The 22,238-nt window shown below is 46.6% G+C and overlaps 1 protein-coding gene across 4 annotated transcripts in view; it reads right to left on the bottom strand.

Moving 5' to 3' along the window:
- The window catches only part of GRIP2 (glutamate receptor interacting protein 2), a 285,038-nt gene that overhangs the window by 13,281 nt on the left and 249,519 nt on the right, over nucleotides 1–22,238 (bottom strand). For all 4 annotated transcript variants that reach the window (XM_027793920.2, XM_005229990.4, XM_055806301.1 and 1 more), the window contains exons 13-20: nucleotides 21,162–21,307; nucleotides 20,509–20,589; nucleotides 11,729–11,795; nucleotides 10,801–10,946; nucleotides 10,365–10,509; nucleotides 5,822–5,961; nucleotides 3,349–3,525; nucleotides 86–239 (exon numbers count right to left, since the gene is read on the bottom strand). In XM_027793920.2, the coding sequence (XP_027649721.2) occupies nucleotides 86–239; nucleotides 3,349–3,525; nucleotides 5,822–5,961; nucleotides 10,365–10,509; nucleotides 10,801–10,946; nucleotides 11,729–11,795; nucleotides 20,509–20,589; nucleotides 21,162–21,307 (1,056 nt within the window). The remainder of the gene's footprint in view (nucleotides 1–85; nucleotides 240–3,348; nucleotides 3,526–5,821; nucleotides 5,962–10,364; nucleotides 10,510–10,800; nucleotides 10,947–11,728; nucleotides 11,796–20,508; nucleotides 20,590–21,161; nucleotides 21,308–22,238) is intronic.

Below are 22,238 nucleotides of genomic sequence, written 5' to 3'. Positions count from 1 at the left end.
ATCACATTCCCATGCCCCTTTGTCCCTATGCAGTGACACCCACATTTGCAGATGCCCCTCCCTGACTCCTCCCACACCTCCGTACCTGCTGGGCTTGTCCCAGTCATCTTCACTGAAGCTTCCATCCATGTAGGGGTAGTTTTTCCTGGGGTCCCCTGGAGGGGTACTGCTCTTTTGTCTGCTGTGTCTCCATTCATGTGGATGGAGGGCTATGCCCGCAGCCTGAGGTATGTATGTACCTAGGGGAGGCAAGAGGGGTTGGAGAGAGAAGGGGGGCAAGGTGGGGTGGGTAATACCTGGTCAGAAAACCCAAATGGATTAAGTCACGCTGTGCCAGAAGAGCCTCCTTGCCCAGTTCCCAAACCTGAGGCCATATGGGTTGCACACTGCTTCCATCTCAAGTCCTCCAAAAGGGGGTTGTTCTTCCCATCTCTTCTTGCTTTGACCAAAGCAGCTTCTTAGGATCATGTCACAAGGTGTCCCGTTTCTGCTTTCCTCCCCCACTTCCTAGTAGTTTTGTGGTGTGGGCCTGGGATCCACAGACCTAGGGACTACATGTACCCACACGTACAGATCCTACCCCCAGCCAGCTCCAACCTTGGTTAACGGCTCCTGTTTCCACACTGAACCCAACAGAAATTGCGCTGTTGAAGCAGCCACCTTTAAACACAGTGAGTCCTTCAAAGGATAAAAAGATGCAGCTGCCAAGCTTCTCTCAGTGTGCCCAACCCCATTCATTCTGAAGGATTTGGAGGCCTGATTTCTATTAGGAAAAAAAAATAAATCCTCATTTAGATTCTCAACTTTCTTTGGGACTTAATGGTCAGCATGAAAAAAAGTAATAGGATATAGAAGGACAGCAGCAAAGAAACTGCATCCAGAGTAGCCAGAAGCAACAGCCTCCCATCAACAAATCTAATGGTGCTGAGGGTACCTGGTGGTGGCCACCAGCGCCAGTGTGCTCAGCAGTGGTAAATGAGGAGGAGCCAGTCCTGATCCCAAGAGCTGTCAGCCAGTTCCTGCAGCAAGCAGAGCCCTCCCATGTCTTCAGGATCAACTGGTACAGGTACAGAAAACTGCTTCAGTGATGTGCGTGTGAAAGGCAAGGAACAGGAGGAAAAACTCTGCTGGCTTGAGAGAAGGGAAGGCTCATCTGTATCACATTTGATAGGAGATCAATATGGACCGTTAGGATGAAATCAGACAAGTTTCACTACATCTGCCCCTGTGGGCTTTTCCATGCTGCAGTGTCTTACTCCAGAGATGCAAATCCATCACTACCAAGTCACAAGATCCCCAGTCTCATGAGGAGCTGCCTGGATAGAAACCTTCCAAAACAGAGCATTCCTCAGTTCCACTGCCACATGCAGTGGAAACAAATCTCCTGAGTCCCTTGCCCACCTCCTGCTGCCCATTCAATGTTTCAGAGAAATCCTTACAGTCTTTCCAAGAAACATCGTATGCTCCCATCGCACGCTGTGCCAAGCAAACAGGAAGAGGTATCAGAGAAACACGTAATTAAGGGAGACTTGACCTCGCAATGAGCTACAGCACTGGAAATACCCAAACACAACGCCAGCACTTTCTTTGAAAATGCCAATGCCTGTTATTTCACTTAGCTGAGCGTTTCCTCTGTGAGTTTTTAAAGGTTAGACTGCTCTGGAGAGAGCCCAGGAACAGCGCTTGCCAACACCTTACAGCCGACGGACATTCGCTGCCTGCCAGAGCAGAACACGGCCCCTGGTGCAGGTCCCTGTGGTGGGCAGCATTTGTGGGCTGGGCACAGGGCGCCACGGACCGCAGGGTTACATCTGCAGAGCTGTCACTTGGGTGCCACTGGTTTGACCTCTTCCTTCCAGGGAGATGTGCTGGATCCCTGGGATTCAGAGCCACCTGGTGGCACCTTCCCTCCAGGCCCAGCAGAGCTCCCTTGCCCAAACCCTTCCTTGAGTGGTTTCCTAAAGCTGTGGATGAACCTAAAACCTACAAGGCAGCAAAGCCCAATCTATAGCTCTCCATTTAGGGTGTAAACCCTTACGTCCAGGATCTGTGCATCCCAGGTCTCCCCGCATTCTGCCTTCCCTGTTCAGCCCATGGGTGACCCTGTGTGTCCTCCTCTCTACCCTACAGCATCCCTCTTCCCAGGCAACACCAGCACACCACCACGCAGCCAAATGCTTTTACCAGGGAAGACAAGAGAGCCCCTGAAGCAAAGCTGCAGTCTGTGGATGTTGGGCAACTTGGCATCAGACCCACTCCCCAGGGCTCTGTGCTCAATTACTCATTCTCAATTTACCGGTAAAAGCAATTGCTTTGCTAAATCCAGTGTCCAACTTGTGTTAACATTCAATTAGATGGAGAAGGATTGCAGTATTATAAAGGCCAGGGGATTCCTCCTTAATGAAGCCACGAGTCCCAACTGCACTCCCAAATTAAGACTTCAGACCAACAGAGGCTGAAGGAAGACACAGGCATCATGGAAGAGACAGCTGTGCGGCGCTGTCCTTTCAACTTCTCTAAGCCTGAACAGAGAGAGCACAGGTACACACCTTCCTCAGCACACCGAAGGTGCTTTGCAAGAGAATTCCTGCAGCATCCCTCCCTGTTTTCACATTCTGTTCCAGACAGCATTTTTTTCACCAATTTCCTTTTGCGGAGGTGATTCAGGGTTTTGTTTTGTTTCAACACAGACTAGTACTAGTTTACGTCGCTAAATCTGAACTGGAAGAACTATTTTCCAGTGGTTTTCTCCAAGCAAAAACCTATTCCCATGACTAGAGCATCCTCCATCCCAATTCCATGTGTCTGCCAGAAGCCACAGCTGAATAAACCTGGCCTCAAAAACATGTGTTCATCTGATCCCTCACTAGAGAGTTAGAGATACTTTCTTGTAGTATTACCTTAATTATGTTGTTAAGTGAATGTTTCTAGTCACAAGACATTCTTGTGGATTTTAAAACATCCTGAAGAGGATTAATATGTCCTACACAGCCTCTCTGGAGAATTGAGCGAGCTATGGACCAAATACTCTATAAGACACGTGGCCAGCAAATGCTTCCTCTGATTATGTGAATTATAAAGTGCTATAATGGTTTTGAAAATGCTGTGAACAGTATGATGCCATGTAAGAAGAAACGTGCCAATAAAAACCTAAAACAGACACATCAACTCAGAGCACCGCGTGAGTGTATTCTAAAATACATTTTGTTCCTTGCTTGAAGCAAGAAGCCATACAAATGTGGTCAGACCGCAGGCTTTAGCTCAAGCTCATTCTCCAGTCAGGTTCAGAGGCTCTGCCTATCTTCACCTTGGCCCAGAGACCCCGAAGACAAGACAACCTTGGCTTACCTTGGCTTCCATACCCAGCATCAATGCCAGAGCCATCCCAGGACTCCATAGCACTGTCCACGCTAGGAATTGTGGTGGAGTACATCTCAGACAGCTTGCTAGTTTTCTGGGAGTCCGTCAGTTCATCTTCTGGGTCACTCACTTCATTGATACTCCCCGACTTCTTGGGATAGGACTCTGAAACCAGGACATGCTGCTTTAGCAGGCATGAAGAGCAAGCCTCAGGGAAAGGCTTATGCTGACACGGGAGCAAGCCCAGGTACCGCAAGTCTTTTGAAGTAGCTGAGAAAGGCCCGTACAATGCAGTTGAAAGGATTTAATGCAGTAGCAGTACACTTATCTCAAGCTAAATCAAGAAAGAAAAATGCCTTTCTGAGTTTTTGGCACATGGAATATAAGGAGCAACCACGGGGATTTGAGGATTCCCAAATATGAGAGAGTTGGGACCTAACCTCAATTCACGAACACATCTTCTTGTGCTTTGGAAGCTCCCTCCATGCAGCCCTGCCCAGAGGAGTGTTGGCCTCTGCAAGCAATAGCCCGCAGCCTCTCTGGTTTCAGGGAGTCTCTTTTTTACTGAGAGCAGCACCTAGTCAGGGTGCTGGCTGCAAACGTGCTGTTACAAGCAGGTGTTTTAATGCAATTCCAATAGCAATGCAACCTGGTCCCGAAGTACCGCAGCTGAAGTTACAGCTCCCTTCCAAGGTTGTACAACCTTGTATCAATTCAAGGCTAGTCACCACCTCTCCAGAGTCTGCCACGCAGTCTCACAACACTGGAATTCCTGCGCCTGGTATCTTGAGGCTGAATTTCCCCTGATTAGTGATTGGAAAATGGAAAGCTGAATGTGGATGATGAAGCTCAGACCTTCCTTTTCATTATTTTAGTACTAATAGACCCTTATTATCATTGTATCAAACTCCCTTTCAGGCAAAAGCTATACAAGGGATGGTTTCTCAGCACAAGCATTTCTTTGTACTGAATATTTTAAAGTCCTCGTTGATTAGATGCCCTGTTAGCCATCCACACCCTGGATCTCTGACTCACAGAGGCTGGGATAAAAAGCCCTCTGAAAGTCTGCATTTGTCAGTGAGGACAGATTATTTTACCAGACAAAGCCCAGTGTCCTGAAAGTCCCTATTTTCCAAGCATTCAGAAGATTGCTCACCATGATTAACTCAAGATTACCTTGAAATTTCAATTACACCTGCTTCATTCTCAGAATGATTAACAAGTCTCCAACTGGCACTTGCATATCAATTATTTCAGCAAGCGACTGTGACAATGCTAAGTGTCAGCGGGGAGGGGAGCGGAAAAAGTGCTTCAGACCAAGGATCAAGACACTTGACTGCAGGGAACAAGACTGGGGTTTCTTGAAGAGGAATCAATTCCCCGGTTCTACCTCTATTTGCTAAGTCCCCACTCCCTGCCTGAGCTTCCTCCATTTGTAAAACAGGTGCATTGCCACACATTTTCAAACTGCTTTGAGGTCCACAGAAATGCCATGTTTCAGAGTGATGATACTTTTTCAGATGCAGGACAGATATCCCGTGAGCCACGCTTGCTGGGAAGAGCTTTATCGCTTGACTTCTCATTGCCATAGCACTGTGGGCCACTGGCTCGGTAGGTCCAACTAGATCTAGAGACTGCAGAAGCATGGCACATAAACAGACAGAAAATAATGGGTGTGGGGAGAAACAGAAATGCAGACAAAATACCCCTGCTACTTTCTGAACCTGATGAAAAAGCCTGTTTGTGATTATACAGTCGGGGAGAAAAGTTTCCATGTTTCCTGGTTTCGCCAGTCCCCCCTCTGTCCCCCCCCAAAAGTGGCCTGCCTGTACTAAGTATACTTCTGGTCTTTGATATGTCAAGAAGAACAGTTTCAAAGTCACAGGGAGCTTGGCAGGGAAATGAGGAGATCTTTAGAGTGAAGGTAGATGGTTTGAAAGATGATCTTAGGACCCAAACCCAGGAAAGGGGGCATGAAAGATTTATTGCCAATTGCTTTCCAAAAATTGAATTAAAGCTGGGGTGGGTTTGGTTTTTTTTTCATGAATTCTACCAGCTCAGAGTTGCCTTGCTCATTTTGGTGAGTTATATTTTTAAAAAAACTGCACTATTTATTTTTAAAAGCAACTTCTGCTTCACTTCTGTGTGAAATGCCCACACAGACAGGGAATGATGGTGCAAAGCATCAATCTGAAAAAAAATGATCGCCAACAAACCTGTTGTCTAATCTCTTCCCAGTACCACAGAGAGCCCCTGGGTTGCCTTTTTGTTTCTCCTGTGAGTCAGAAGATAAAAAAACACCCACCTTTTCCCCCTGTCCCCCCATACCTCGACTATGCTGCCTCGTCTCACCTTCCACAACACATGCAAGAAAACTTGCAGCAGCACCTGCTGCATTGCCCAGGGTCCCTGCTGGGCTGTGCCTTCACCCCCCCAGCCCAACCCAGGCTCCCCAACTCACTCTCCGACTGCTTCTTGATCTTCAGAGTGACCGTCTCTCCCGCCATCTGCAGCAGGTGAATGGCTTCGCTCAGCGGTTTGCCCTTGAGGCTCACGTTATTAATCGCTAATATCCGGTCACCGATGTGGATGGCTCCGGTTCTGGAGAGAAAAAGCGCTGTTAGAAACTTCAGAGAAGCAATTTGCCTCTGCGAGACAGGCCATTAAGTTGTTGCTCGAAGCAAGAGCGTATTAACTCTCAGTATTTTCAAATAGGTCTTGGCTTCCCCTTGTTATGCTGTATACCCATGAGTTCCTCTTCCTCACCACCACCAGGAATCTGGGCGTCCCCTTCATCTTCCACCTGCTCATATACATAGAAATACGCACAGTAACATATGCACTCCTGGGATCCCAGGTCCCTCAGGAACCGGCTGGGACTGCAGAGCATCTTACTGCCAAAACTCTTCAAAGCAAGGGGGTCTACACATGAAAACCACAAGTATTTCCAGTGCATGATGTCCACACGGAACTGAAGGGCTGGTTCACACTGACGGAAAGAAATTATGAGACAAACCTAGAAACCCATGGAAAAAGAAACAAAACCAAAATGGCCCAATGCAGATTGTGTGTGCGAACATGAGCTGAACCAGCTGCAGATCAGTTCATGACATGTTTAAAGCTCGCCCCTATACAGCTACACCACTGTGAGTTTCTCCATCATGACCAATGCTCTACAAGAGGTTACTGTGTTTTATTGCACAGCCACAGTCCAGCACTAGCTGCTGCTCTCAGCTAAACAAGTCCTCAGGCTTCAGCAACAGCCAGGAACAAACTAACAAGTCACAGCAATTCTCTCCGTTCTCCATCCTTCCCCTCTGTGTCTGCCCACAGCCAGGGGCTCACTTCACCTCTCCCAGTGTTCGCAGCAGCTCCGGGAAGAGCAGGCAGGATGGCAGGATGGGATGTGTCCATCGCCAGAGCCGGCTGCCAAGGCAGGAGCTCGTGCTCGCTGCTGGCTGGACAGAGGTCACCACAGTCCCACTCCAGCTCCCTAACATCAACAAGGGAGAACAGCAATCCTCTTCGCCTCCAGCAGTGCCATCAGGTTTTGCTGTCAGGAACCTGTATGATCGAGGCAGGAGGAGATGCCAATTTGGACTGCAGTATCTTTTTGTCCATGGCCAGGTGCCTCTCTCACGTTACATCTCCAAATTGGACTGCTGCTCCTGCAGAACTGGAATTTGATATACTGTCACAGGCAAAACAGCTGTTTGCTGTGGCCCAAAATATGAAACTTTTGTAGACACACTGCCGTGAAATACCTGCTGTAAGGACATCAAACTGGGAAATGTAGCCAAACAGCAGGCAGGGCTGTTCAGTCTGCCGCTTCTGCTGGGGCTGATGCGTTTGGACAAAGCCATGCCGGCCCCACCAGCCACTAGGTGTCTGTCTTGTCCCACCCAAACCAGCCTGAAAAAGCCCTCAGGGAAAATTTGTGCATTCACATAAATTATGTATCAAACTGGAACCGGAGTATTTGTCTTAAAAGTTTCATCTACATAGTCAAAAAAAACCCAACCAAGCCTAACTGCCAGCAGTTTAAATGCGATCCTTTGCTTGCTGCAGTGGTTCAGTGTTTGAGGTCTCCCACTGCAGCCCTGAACCCAGCATAGGGATGAGTCTCCTATCCGAGGCACCAGCCTAACTGCCCACCTCTGAAAACATGACTGCTTTGCAAAAACTATGAAAGTCCCTCGGCAGGGAAAAATACAGAAACAATTAAAAAGAAAGGTCACATTCAGCCAGGTGTTTTTCTTCAAGAGGAAAAAAGTAAATCAGAGTCCAGTCCTCTCATCCGTCCATCTCCAGGCACCCCTGTGAGGACAAGCAGACAGAAGCCAAGTGGGAGCAACAGGGAAAGCTGTTTCTAGCTAATGACCCTTGTGCCTCTCCATCATCACTGACAGTCTTTAATTTACTTCAAACACAAATCAGCCCAAGGATCTGCAAGCTCCATGTCCCTTCTTGCTCAGAGGACACATGCAAGAGCAGAACTGAGCAGCAGGTAAGTTGTAGGGTGCAAAAGGGGCTGCTGGTACTTTCCAGCAAGCACTGGAGAAGAGGTAGCTGCATGCACATGGTAGGTATTTACCTGGCACGTTGGCAAGGCCACCATCCCTTCTGCCCCATGCCAACATGGGTTGATGCTGAGCACTCTTGGACAAAACCTTTCTGCAGCCACCTCCACCTACTTGACCAGGTGGCACTAAAGGAAGCTGGGAAGGCACTCTAAAATGCAAGCAACAGCCCAGAACTGCTCTCAGAGAACCATTACACCTCGACCAGAATTGAATGGCATCATTCAGGCATACTTCCAACCCCAAGAAGAAGGAAAAAAAAGTCCCGTGGCCCAGGCTAAAGCCACTATAAGGCACTGAAGGAGGGGAAACAGAGACTAGCATGGGAGAGAGCCGCGGCTCAACACCATCCCAACAGCCTGAGCTGCCTCTGTAGGTTTCTATAAGATCAGACACGTACAAGGAGAAAAATGTTCAAGGTTAAGATAAAACCCAAGTCATCTGAATCTGGAGCCTTTTCAGCTTAGGCAGCCTGTCACTCGCTGTGATAGACGTGTGACAGCTCCTAGAGGACACCCTGCCTTCCCCATCGCCACGCAAGCAGCCCAAGCTGCAGTGCAGACCTTCACTTGTGCCTCTATGAGAGCAGCCAGTGCGTCCCTGTTATCAGATGCTGGGATCTGGTTCACCCTGTGCCAGTGCTGCTGAAACCTGTCCTGTGCTCCAGTAAAAGCCAGGCACAGATTTGGGTTTAAATTCTTGTCCTTCACAAACCTGTCCCACCTTCAGAGCCTGACTAAGGGCACTGTGGCACAGGGAATTTCACAGGGTAGTGATGGCAGGAAAGGCACAATTTAGGGTAATGCTAGGACCGTCCCTTTTCCCTTGACAAGGTCAAGCCACTCCCTTCTGTTACTCCCAGTAGAAAAAAATACACCTTTCCTGCAGGCAGCCTTCAACCCAGTGCTCCTCATCCTCCCTACAGGGAGCCAAGGTTACGCCGGAAAATCCCCGTGCTGCTCCTCTGCACAGGCACCGTTATTTGTTAGTCAGCTGCGGTGAACATGCAGAACGGCTCCATCGCTCTTCTCAAAAGGCTTTTCATTCCTTACTGCCTGCCAGCTCCTGATCAAAATTCAATAGTACTGCAGCACTTGCCTGCACTACGTTTCTCCGTGGAGCAGTCACTGATGTGTATCCGAGTTTGAAGGAGGAGCAGCCACAGCACGGCAAAGGGCACCGAGAGCAACAAGGGTATGAGGCTGTCTTCTGACACCTGACAGCATTTGGGCTTTCTGCCCTTTAACCTCTCTCATGCTGGGCTGCAGGTACAGTGCAGAGCTGCTATGTAGAAAAGCCTTGGTACTCTGTGAAAAGACTAAACCCTACAGTGGCAGGCAGTGATATAAAATCCCCAAAGAAAAGAACTACTAATAATTCAGTCCATCCCTCTTCCTCACTTCTCGGGAGACACTGCTGTTCTGCTTTCTGTACCAAAGGGAAGCAATGGAAATGTGCAGCAGTGTGCATGCTGAGAGCGCCAGGGACCCAATGCAGAAAGAGGCACTGAGCTGTTTTACAGTCCAGCCAAGAAGTGTGGCCTTGAAACAGAAAGACCAAAAGGCCAGATCTGCAGTCGAACCTCCCCAAGGTCTAGCACTTTACACCTATTTGTTCGAGGGTTTTTTGCTGCTGTTCTGCCTGTCCAGCAGCACAGGGTAAAGCAACCCTATGAGAAGCATGAGTCAGGGCTGCTGAAACGATCTATTTACAAGTCACGGTTACCATACAGACAGATTAATTAAGATACAGTGTATGACTCAGTTCTACCTTGTATTCTCAGCAACGTCCTGATCCTTTAAATCCCACGCATGCCCATATAGTCAGACACATGCACACACAGAGTCAACCTCCCTGGTTGCTGAAGGTAAATCTGCACCTACGTTTATGCAGTATAAACATCTCCTGCTTGAGGCACACCAGCCCTGCACTGAGATACCTCCACATGTAACAGACTAACCGACCAGGAAGGATGGGTCAGAAGATCCCTGAGATCTGTGGTTTCAGCAGGACATGCCACTGTCATGGCTGTGAGCCATAATTTAGCAACAGGTGAGGTCCCGGACAGGAGGCTACAGTGGATTAGTGTGCAGGCTGGGCACTGTCCCCATGCAAGATGTGCATGAGAAACCACAGACCAGGCAGCACCTCTGCGGAAGTGGAGCCAACAAACACATGTCCCTGGCCACTGCACTCAGCTGACTCACAGGATCTGACTTTTCCAGCAGTGCCCTGCTTTGAGCCTCTCTCGCTGCCCTAACAGCACAGTCCCACCACCTGCTTCACAGCGCTTGGTACCTTCATAGCGCCTTTCCTTTTTAGCAGACTGAAACACCTAAGAAGAGTTTATGACAGCAGAGGAAACTTGGCGAAGTTCAAGAGCCCTTCCCACATCAACTCAACCCCTCTGCCCCCAAACCTCACCTTTCTGCCAGCCCTCGTTTAGTCAAGCCTGAAATGACGATAGGATCGAAAGGCTCCTCCGTCCCAGAGATGGTTATTCCCAAGGGGCCACCGTATCGCTTCAGTTCCACTGTGTAGATAATAGCACCGGTTGTCTCCTGCTCATCTGAAAGAGAAAACAGGAATGCTGAATTTTTTTAATTAGCCATATAAAAGAGGTCATAGGAAAGACTTGAAGCATTTAGAAGCAAAAGCCTGAGGTCTTCAGCCATGCTCATACCAAAGAGTATTTTAACCTTCCAGACTCCATTTAAGGGCAGAATAACAAAAATAGACTATAATCAATTGGAAAGTGGTAACCGGACAGGCAGCAGCCCTTATCTTTGTTAGTTTGCACTACCTATTGGGAAATGTCATTACAGTGGACAGGCACCAGTTTGCATCAGGATTTCTGTACCAGAATTATCTTCATCCTTCCTAATCTTCAATTTGACCAGGTCTTCACACTGCCTTAAAATCTGCACAGCATCCTCCATTGAGCAATTGTCGAGTCGGATGTTATCAATGGCTAACAGCTTGTCCCCCGGTTCCAAGGTGCCAGTTCTACGTGGAAAGAAAAAGAAAACTAAAAGTACATTTGTATTTGCCTTTCAGATCCCACGACACATTCAGTCCTGCAGTGGCAGTGACAATATTAACTTTTTCCTGTCCTCAATCTTTTCTGGGAAACAACCCTGAATGGAGTCTGGCACAATTGCAACTAAAAGGCAGGAAGTTTGTGTAGAGTGTACGTCAACACAGAACACGGCAGAAGGATTAGATACACAGCCCGGGTAACCTACAGCACTGAAAAATGCCCCAAGTTTAACTGACAGGTAGTCTACCTTTTATGGAAACTCCTATATGAGCACTCCTAGAAATGAGTCCCCTGGCAGCACTAGCCTGGCTATGAGGTGTTGAGATCAGAGGTGCAGTCAATAAATGCTGAGTTATTTGCACAGTTCTCCACCGGTGCCCACAATTCACTCACTCCGAGTAGGAGCCGAGACATGGCAAACTACCTGATGAACCATGGCCCTTTACGGGATATATGAAGCCCTTTACCACATGCTTTTAAATGCTAAACATCCATCTCCCATAGGATCAGCAGACATCTGAATCAGTGCCCTGGCCGCCTTCTCCATTAGCTCAACTCTACATGCTGCAGTCCAGACAGTTTTTATTGCAAGCCCTTCTGTGGTCTAAGACACACCTCTAGGGTTGAGATCTTGTTGGATGCTGGTAAAATCCAGACCTGACTGCTACTGCCTGGGCTTCGTTTTAACTCTCGTTACCAGGCCAGACATTTTGCAATGGGTTTGGCAGCTGGGAAATTCTGCACTCACCTATGTGCTACGCTCCCCTTCTTGATGTCAGAGATGATCAAAGGCTCCCCAGGCTTTCTGCTTGCAGCTGCAAAAGACACACATGGGTATAAAGCTTGGTATTGAGTCTGCTGTCTAGCATGGGGATGGTTAATGGGGAGCAGGAGTCTTAAGGAAAGGGAATTTATATTCCTTTGGCAAAATGATGCTTCACGCTTGAACTCTGAAAGGCGCATCAGGAAAAAAAAAAAAAAAAAAAAAAAGCAGCAAATCCCTGCCAAAGTTTGTGGGTTGCCCTTTGCCCAAGTTAGCTAACTGCTTCCTTCAGATTCCTCCTGAAGGGGAGGACATGTGGTGTCCAGCAGGAAAAGGTGGAATTGCCCAGCCCCGGCACTGTTAAACACCCACTCACCTACATCTCTTGGCACAAGACAGCAAGTCAATGGCTGTGGCAACAGTCAGGCATTAGCACTGCTACCTAGGGAGTACCTAGAGTTCAGTGTGGTGGTTAATATAAATATTTCTGTGTTCTTGAAGTGTGCTGGGAAGTTTTCCAGGTAGAAAACAACCCAGGAAAAATCAGATAAAACATTGTTTTCCAGCTGGTTCAGCTTCCCAGGCCACTTCATCACACAACCAGATAAATCAGAGCTGGTCTCCACACTGGAGCTGGAAGGGGTGGTTTCCAACTCTTCTCTCCTGCCCGACCCTGATAACTTTTTCAGCCCACAAGAGATGTGAGTACACATCTCTGGAAGCATTTGTATTTCAAAATTTGTCTGCAAGACTGCTTCTCTCCCGAGAAATCCAAGAGAGAATTATGACTGAAAAGCCTCCTGACCTCTCTGCCATTCACACACCAAACATATGCCAAGAGCATCCTTTTCACGCCGCATTGCTCTCTCCTGCCTTGATCGTCTCATTTAAAGCTGATGGAGCTTCTCAGCAAAAACTGCGTGGGAAGGAAGAAACTCACAGCATCTGAACATATCCAGTGCAGGTCAGAGATTAAAATATCTGTAAGGTATATGGCATCAACCACAAAGAGATCCACCTGCCTGAACAGCAGTCAGAAAGCCCCAGAAAGTCAGACATAAAGAAATAGGTGCTTCCTCTCACCAACCCCTCTGCTCTAGATTTTTCTGTTGTTTGCATTCATTTCTGAGCTTTAAAAACGTATGTGCTAACCCATCACCTCCAAGGATACCCTCTCCCAGATATAACTGAACCTTCTGTACTGAACAGAGCAAAAAGACAGCCAATCTCAGCCAGAGCAAGGGCTGAGTATAGAAGTTCGGTCAGACAGTGAGAGCAGAGTGTGGCTGATTTTGTAATAATCACAGCAATGCCACTGCTGAATGATAGAGAGCCTGGAAGAATTATTGAGCCAGATTGTTTAGTCTGGACAAAAGGAGGCTCGGGGGAGACTGTATCGCTCTCTACGCTGCCTGAAAGGAGGCTGGGGTGAGGTGGGGTCGGTCTCTTCTCCCAAGTGACAAGCGACAGGACAAGAGGAAACGGCCTCAAGTTGCACCAGGGGAGGTTTAGGTTGGATATTAAGAAAAATTTCTTCACCAAAAGGGTGGTCAAGCACTGGCACAGGCTGCCCAGGGAGGTGATTGAGTCACCATCCCTGGAAGTATTTAAAAGACATGTAGATGTGGCACTTAGGGGCACGGTTAGTGGTGGACTTGACAGTGCTAGGGCAACGGTTGGACTTGATGATCTTTAAAGATCTTTTCCAACCTAAATGACTCTATAATTTGCCCCCTAGCTTAACTAGAGCATGGTGTCAGGCAATTTTGGTCTGGACACTCACATTCAGATTGCGGCCGCAGGTCAAAGAGAAGTGGATGGGTTGTGGAGACTCACCAAGGGTTTGTGCCTGTGTTCAACCTGCCCACAGCACGACCAGCCAGCAGACAGACTGACACACACTGGGCAGAGCTGAGCAGTGGGACGGAAGATGGGGTGCAGCAGCTAAAATCTACGCAGAAATCCCCACTCTGACTGAGAAGGCCACACACCATGGACTAACAGCACAAGGTACAGAGACATAGCACCCTGTTATTACTATTTCTGTTCTTTTTCAATATAGGAGATGTATTTACAGCTGAGAGAGGGGTAGAAAGCAGTGGTCCGAGTGGCAGTGACGGGAGACCCTGTTAGCACACCCTGAGCCCTGGGTCGGGCTGGCATCGACGCATATTTAATCACACCCTAGCCTGGTTCTGTCAAAACAATCCAGGTTAGCAAAAATAAGTTTTCACTGCAAGGTTTGTTTACTAGTTTCAAAGCAGAAGCAGCATGACAGAAAGGGGTTAGGGAGGATCTCCATAGCCCTGGTGGTGCGTTGGGGATGGCTGTCTCTAAACCTGACCCAGCCACAGCTGGAATGTGTCCAGAGACCGTGAACACTCAAAAGAGCAAGGGGGGTGGGGGGAGAGGAAAAAAAACCCCCACAAACCAGCAAGTATAGACAACAGCATGCCTCAAGCTCTGCAGAAATGGTGTTATCTCAGTGTCTGCCTTAGAAGCCCTGAGACACCTGCGGGGATCCTGCCCGCAGTCAGGCTCCAAGCAGAGAGCGAGACCTCGTCCTTCTGCAGCTCCACAGTTGGTGTCAGCACAACTGCCCGCATCAGAAGCGAGGGTGACAAACTAAGTGCTTTGTCCATTAGGAAACAAAGCAAGTTTTAAGGAAAAATCATTCTGGATCTGTGGGTTTTTTGGAAGTTGTGCTTTCCAAACAGATTTTCTTGAGACTTTAGTTAAATGGAAGAGCCATGTAGAACTGCATAGAACTGTCCCTACCACCACAGTACCCAAATTTTAATAGATGATGGCTCTCTGTTTTAAATGAACAGTATAAAATGGAAAGGCTTTATAAAACCATCATTATTAGTCAGCATCTACAAATGATTAGGGAGACTTAGTGAATAATTATTCCCTCTCAAGAGGTATATGATACAAAATTAATATAATGAAATCTCAAAGCACAGAACAGTCACTTGCTGTTCGTTTAGTAACCAGTAGTTACTAACTTGATTAATTCACCTTTGGTACCCCAAAGCCCTTCCTGGAGCCCCAGCAGAGTGCCCAGCTGGGCTTTCCGCCCATCAGCTGGGACCAGGCTGCTCCTGACTGCCCCAGCCACCATGGTACCCACATCTTTAACCATCCTGGGCTGCTCACACAGGGTGACAACATGCTTCTGTGTACCAGCTGCCTGGCTACAGGTGAGAGCTCCACTTTCACTGAAGTAGTGGCTCAGTCTAGGTCAGAGGCATTAGCTATATAGATCTCTAGTGAGATTTTGGATAAACCATTTCTAATTTGTCTGCACTTAAAAAAGCCCTTAAATTACATTATTATTTTATTAGGGCTGTGGTCTTTGGAGTTCAGATACTTGCACAGATGAGCATAGCCTCTTTGTCCATGCATTTCTGCTGTCGATGTCCTCAAAGGACATTGCCTTGGTAACTCTGCTGTAGGAAGACACGGTTCGGATGCCCAGCCTTGCCTCTGGGTCTTGCTTTCCCATTTGTAAAATGGAGATGGCAGCAAAAGGAGTCAAGGGAAGAGATGGATCACGCCACAGAGACAGAAGCTGGTGTGCAGAAACCCATGATCTCTCTTGGCAGGTGCTCTGCTTGTGGCCTCCATCTGCCAGGGCAAACCACTTCAGGTGGAAGTAGGCTCTTTTTCAGATACATTTGTATTTTTGGTGGGTTTGCCAGTATAAAAAAGTTTAAATTTGCTCCAGTGGTCCACAGAAAGCTCCATAAATCAACAGCTGGTCAAGGTAGAAACGTGGGGTGGGAGAGAAACTCAAAATGAAAACACTGCTTGGCAGCGGTGACAGGGCAGTGATAAAAAGGTGAATTGATCAATACCATTATTTACTTTTTATAAATTGCTTTCAGTCTCTCGCCACCTCTGCTGGGATTCTGGCTTGCTCGGTGTTTACTCTGTGATGGATGACAAGGCTAGAAACACATGTCCAGTTTGTGTTTTTAATAGAATGCATAATGACCCATATTGGTAAATTATTCCCCTCCAAGGAGCACAAGCACATATCTCACACACATCCACCCATTATAAATGCCCTTTGTTATTGACCAAGCCAAAGCAGCACTCTGCCAACATGTAATTAAAGAAATTTTAATAATGCCATAAGAATACATTTAAGAAAGCAAGCATTTATAAACGGGAAAGAATAAACAAAATCAGAAACCCAATAATCTCAGGATAGCTAAGGAACGAGGAGAGAAATAAAAGCAAATCAGAATCGATTGCAAAAAGCAGCAGTGAAAATTAAATCCCCAGTACCCAACTTCTTCCTCTATCATTCATTAGTTTTAGCAGCAGGTGCATGAATTATCAGTGCCTCCAGCAGCGTATTTGCCCCACTGCAGATCTATTGCCTTTCAAAATCTGGTAGCAAAACCGGGACAGAATATCCCACTTGGGTAACAGCACCAGAGTGAATCAGCTGCAAATCTTAGCTGAATCCGCAATGCTAGCGAGGGGGCAGCACGTGTGGCTGCCAGGCACGCTGCCACTTGCAGACACACTCTGCTGGGCCGGTGGCATGGCCCCGGTTAATCCAGTGCCAGCAAAGCTACACTGGCTTGGCTCACAGATCCATCTTCTCGCTAGGACAGTGACTACACTACTTAAGCGACTTAATCAAAGTTGTCTATCTACCCAAATTCCAGTTTTATCACCCAGAAGCAGATATACTACCTATTCCTTATCTGCAGTACTTCATGTCAAGGGCACAGGTATTGATTTGTTGAGATACATAAAGGTAATTTGATAAACATGCTATAAAAAGCATTAATGCATATCTAAAGTGAATGGTGATTTCAATATTTGTTTAAACAGCAACAACAACACACCTGTACCCTGCAGCAAATTTCACAACTAGCCCTTGGAGAAGGTATTTGAGACAGACCAAAAAAACCCCAAACAAACATACCAAAAAAAAAAAAAAAACCCACCACAAAAAGCAATCTTTTGTGTAATCAACTATCATTTTCCAGAGGCTAAAAACAAATCCATATCTTATTTTAAGATGTCAGGTATTGAACCTACAAGAATACACAACTATTAGCTTCTCGCTGCTGGAGATTTTAATTTGTAAGAGATTTACAGAAAACCTACAAAGGCATAACTGTATCATTAGAACGGAATACAGCCAGCAAGATCAGAGCACTTAAGGCATGTGTTCTGCTAATGGAGATGAGTTGTTCAGGCTAACAAGAGCCAAATCTTCACATCCATATGTCAAAAATCTCACTTTGCACATCTTTGCATCCCCAGCATTCCGAGCACCCCAGAGGTCCCTGCAGACAAGTGAGCTTCACAGCCCACACAGCTCCTTAAGCCACGCCGCGCAGGAGTGCACGCTTGGCTCTTCAATCGGAGCAGCTGTTCTACGAACAAATGCAGCCCTCTCCCTGGGACAGAAACTGAGGCACTGGAGTGTGGAGAAAATGAGAGCAATTTTGCTGGCGTCTTGTCCCTTCACCCCTGGACAAAGCCCACGGAAGCAGTGCAGCCAAGGCAGCTTTGGTGTTTTGCTTTGCTAATTTTCATTTAGCAAATGCAGGAGACTGAAATGAGGCTTGAGGGCATCAAGGTGCCACAGAAATACAAATCAGAGTCAGTGAGAGACTCACCCCTTGGGTTTCCTATTCATCCTTCAGGGAACAGAAGTGGAAATAATGCTATATGCATATATTGACATCATGTGTCTTAATTTACTGCATCCCTTTGCCATGCTGTGTTTGCGCAGGAGGAAGAAACCGTTCTGCACGCACAGACCACAACCAGGGGCTTGCTCAGCCCAAGCCTTCTCTTTCTGGAAAACCTTGAGACCTCGGAGAAGATGAAATGCCCTCAGCAAACATCTGCCCCTCACCAGGAGCAAGCACACACCCCCTCTATATGTTCATCCCAGGACTAACAGCACCTGCCCTCATACAAAAACCTCCTGGGTTTTCAGCCCTTTTATGAGGCTTTCCAGCAGATTTATGTTTCCTCCTGCAGTCAGCTCCATTACACGATTTCTTCCAACACATCCATCAAGAATCTTGCTCTCCCCCCCTTTATGTAGCCCATCTCCCGATTAGCTCTGAGAGCCACAGCACAGCAAGAACTTGATCACTTTTATTTCTGTAGTGCTCCTCTGATGAGGTCGTAACACTTTCTGCCCACGTAAGAAGGCTGTGGCAAACCTTCCTAGACAGAGGAATTAACTACAGATGTGCCTGCTGAAGCCAAGAGGTAAAACTCAATGAAAGCAACTCATCTTTCACCCACAGTGTAGCTGGACCACAAGGTTTATGAACAAATCCATTTCTGTGGCCACATCTACTGACCCATCCAGCTTGTCATCTATTTAACCTGCCCCAGTTTTACAAAGTAAGGAACAGGAATCAATGTGAGAGGCCAGAAAACCAAGTCCGCTACTTTGAAACAGTAGTTATGTGCTTTTCCGCGGCAAAAGGGAAGTTGTAAAAGCTTTTTTCTAGCTCTATACAAGCATTCAAAACAGCAGAAATGGGAGGAACTGAGCAAACCAGTTATTTTTACCTTTTCCCTTGCTGCTTGCATCACGTTCCCACATGCACGTCATGTCTCTGCAGGAGGTAGTTACCGTAAGGCTGCTTACTTTGGTTTTAATGTTTGAAACTGGTATATTTATCTGCCTGGTCAGAGTCAGAGTGACAAAATCATGATCTAATTTGCTAAGGGTCATGTGGACATAGGCTTATACAGACTAATATAGGGAAACAGAATTAGGATTCAACTAGCATTTCATCCTTGCCACCACATTTTCTGGATGGCTGTCTTTTGCTCCATTTGTAAATATAATTTTGGCTTTGACTCAGCAAAGGACTGAAATACATCTTAAGTTTATGCATATGCATTACTTAAACAACGTCCTGCAAACACGTTCAACAATCAAAAAGATCAAATCTATTATATTGTTAAAAAACTGCTTTGTAGTTGGATAATGGGTATCTAACTATTTAAAACTCAGGGGTCAGTTTCTTTTTATTTAGTGGTGATTTCAAAAAAGCGTGTGAAGTCAATTTTTTAAACAAATCTCAAATGAAAACATTTTCAAAATAAAAATATGCTTGAAGTGTAAATGCACATCTGAAGATGATCTCATATAAGTGAGACTCTTCAAATAAAAACTAATACTCTTGCCAGCAACTCCCAGGTTCATTTTGCTCTCCAGCCCCAGATACAAACTAAGCTTTGAAGCCTAAATGGGATGAACCCTTGGCCATGCTCAAGCCAGAAGATTTTTGCTGCCAGATCCACTGTCCTAGGTTGCTACCCGTGAGTGCAGCGCCAGCGCAGTGGGCAGGCTGGGAACGCAGCACAGGCTGGGCTGCTGCACCGGACCCTCCTCGCCCATCAGTGAAATGTCGTTACAGGTACCCCACTGCTTTCGGAAAGCCCTTTGATGTCTTCAGGCAGTAACTGCTAGCAAGCCAAATGTTAAATACTGTGCTGTCATTTCTCAGGATTAACCTTGTGGCACAAATAGGAGAAGCTGGGAAGAGGGAGAAGAAATAACACAGGGTGCAAAGCCATCATCCTGTCGATGCTCAAGTCACCCCTGAGAATCACCCCACTTAGACCAGAACACCTCCAATTAACTCACTAACTAATGCTGTAAATGCCAAGAGGTAATTGCAAATAGCTTATCTATTTTAATGAAACCTAGTTTTAAAGTGTCCCCAGCAACTCCATTCCCCAGACACAGCTGGGTCTGCACTCCTGAGGGCTTAGACGCAAGATCCCATTACTGCAGCCTCACAAGCTGCTTTGTTTCAGCTGAGAGGTGATGGCAGCCTCTGGGCATGGCAAATCTGAGATGATTCAACTCAGTTTACCCAGCAGTGAAAGAGGGATGAGTGACGTGACACATGCTTACATTTGCCATAAAGGAAAAATTCACTGACGCAAGGCGTAACAACACCCCAAGCTAGCCAGAAATTCAGGATGGATCTGCCTGTATCATCCCCTTACAGCATCTTCTCCAACAAGGCCAAGAGGTCTTTAAATGAAAAATACACTTCAGAAGAGAAAGATAATTAATCAAGAGTGTGCAGAGAAGAGAGAAAAGAAAGAAGAAGGTTTATGTCTTGTTCTCTCAGTGCCCACCAAGTCCTGGCACATGCACCTCCTCCTCCGTGGATGTGGTTAATCAACACAACAAACCCCAGCAAAGTCTGCCCAGCACCCTCCTCTCCTTAAAGTGCCTCCCCCCCAAGCCTAAGGCCTGCCACCCTCTTCATCTTCCTCTTTCTTTTGGCAGTTTCCCCTCTCCACCCTTCAAGCTGTGAGCTCACCTGACACTTGCTCTCCTCCTTCCACCTCTCCCTGCAAGGGTCCCACCAGACCCAGGCAATTTTTTTTAAAAAAGAACATAATAAAAGTGTCAGCAAGGAAATAAAAATAATATTACTAGTATACTGTATAATTATATACATATAATATAATATTATGTCTACAATATTAGCCTGTGACACAGACCAACTGATCAGCTGAGATGCATCCTTTGCCTCTATCCTTCACGCAGCCACTTTTCTCTGCGGCTGGCAGCTTGTGGAGGCAGGAACCACACATCTAATTTGGTTTGGGATAAATCACAAGCACTGTGAGCACTACCAGGACACCCCACGTAATCTCTCTCAGCTGGGCCCTCTGATGTGCCAGGGTGGAAAGCAGTGGCTCTTGCAACTGCTAGTGCAAGTCTGAGCAATACTTACAGCTGATTGTAATTCCAAGCTCTACACCTCTTTTCTTGGGCAATTTAACATGGAAAGTACCGCTGCTGGGTATGACAGACTCTGTAAAACCAAAAACAGACAAAAAAGAGGAGAGGAGGAAAAAAGAGAGTTTTCAGTTGCATGGATGGTTTCTTTGGGTTAAAAGGTTAAAATTTGGATTCTCATTAAAAATACATGCTCTGAACACCAGGTGAAGTGCTCACATCACGCTGTATTTCAAGATTGAGGCAGCTCTGTCAATGTAAAAGGAAAAAAGTTTCTTTTTTTTTTTTTTTTTTTCTTCTGAATACAAAGCTGCACTTTAACCCCAGCCAATAGCTTTGGCTCCCTCCTTGCTTCATGGATATTATTCATATTAATGGCCAAATACTTAAAGCACATGTGGCCTCTTCATCGAGTCCTTAGGCTTATCTCACACAAGGCATTTATGAAAGGATCACAAGAAGGAGCATCCACCTTGGGGCACATTAGAGAACAAGAAATGGAAAAGGTCCTCACATGGTCTTCCCACTCTTCCCTCTGAGCTCTCACAAAAACCTTGTGTATTTCTGTGAATACGCTCCCTCCTATGGGTTAGCAAAGGCACTAGCAGAGCCCTCCTGGTAGAAGCAGCAATTCCCTTGGCAACATACCTGCAACATCAAATTCTATCTCCAGCACCACTTTGTTCGTAAGCGCGGCATCACGCAAAAGCTGATTTGCTTCCTCCATAGTCCCATCCTCAGTTGCAATGCCGTTGATAGAAAGGACTCTGTCTCCTACTTGTAGCAACCCACACCTGCAGTCCACATCAGGAAAACAGGGAAAGAGAACAAGGAGGCAAGGTAAAAGAGGAAAGGAGGAAAAAAACCCACAACCCCACAACCAGCCATGAGTTACTTTTGCCAGGCAAATTTGTTACAAGACACACAGAGTTGTGACAAACCCTGCCGAAGTGGCCCCAAAGAGAAGATAACTAATTCTGCAGTGCCTGTCCCAGTGCCGGGAGCCCCCTGGAAGGTCACAAGGCAGCCAACTCCTTGTGGTTTGCCTAAGTTCAAATACACTTTGCTCCTAAACAGCCATTTTTAGTCACATTTCCTGCAATTTCCAGAAAAAAAAAAAAAAAAAAAGTAACCCTCCCCTTCCTAAAAGTCAACACCACGGCCAAGAGACGAGTGTGATACACAGGTGAGAAAGTAGGGTATGTGCCCTCCTACCCTATCTAACGGTATACGGCTCTTTCCATGAAACCCAAACTAATGGCACTGAAAACTGCAGATTCCTCTGCTCAATACATGGCTAATACTGAAGCTACAATCCAATGAACTCACTGAAATGTCTCAGCAAATTGGATAATCACTTAACCCTTGTAATTTCATTTCTGGAAGCCAAACGTACACTGATACAGTTTAACTGCCTTGAAAGGCCAATCTTACCCCACTGCGCTAGCCCGCCAGTATAACCACAACTGGCCTTTTGGGGTTTCTGGTTTAGACCCACTTTCACAAAGAGCAGCATCAGCAGGTTTTTTCAATTTGGAAGAAAAACAGTGATGACAAAGCTATGATAGAGATATCCTGCTACGGCATGGTTTGTCTATTGGGAGTCCCCTTCATTTATAAGCAAGGTTTCCTCACACATGAACCACTACATTCCTACATTCACTCACTACATTCCTACATTCACTATCCACACTCGCTTTTTTTTTTTTTTTTCCTAAATATACT

Source organism: Falco peregrinus, chromosome 5, assembly GCF_023634155.1.
Source record: "Falco peregrinus isolate bFalPer1 chromosome 5, bFalPer1.pri, whole genome shotgun sequence".
Taxonomy (NCBI): Eukaryota; Metazoa; Chordata; class Aves; order Falconiformes; family Falconidae; genus Falco; species Falco peregrinus.
Note: the sequence above shows the minus strand (reverse complement) of the source record. Positions and strands in the feature narration are given on the sequence as shown.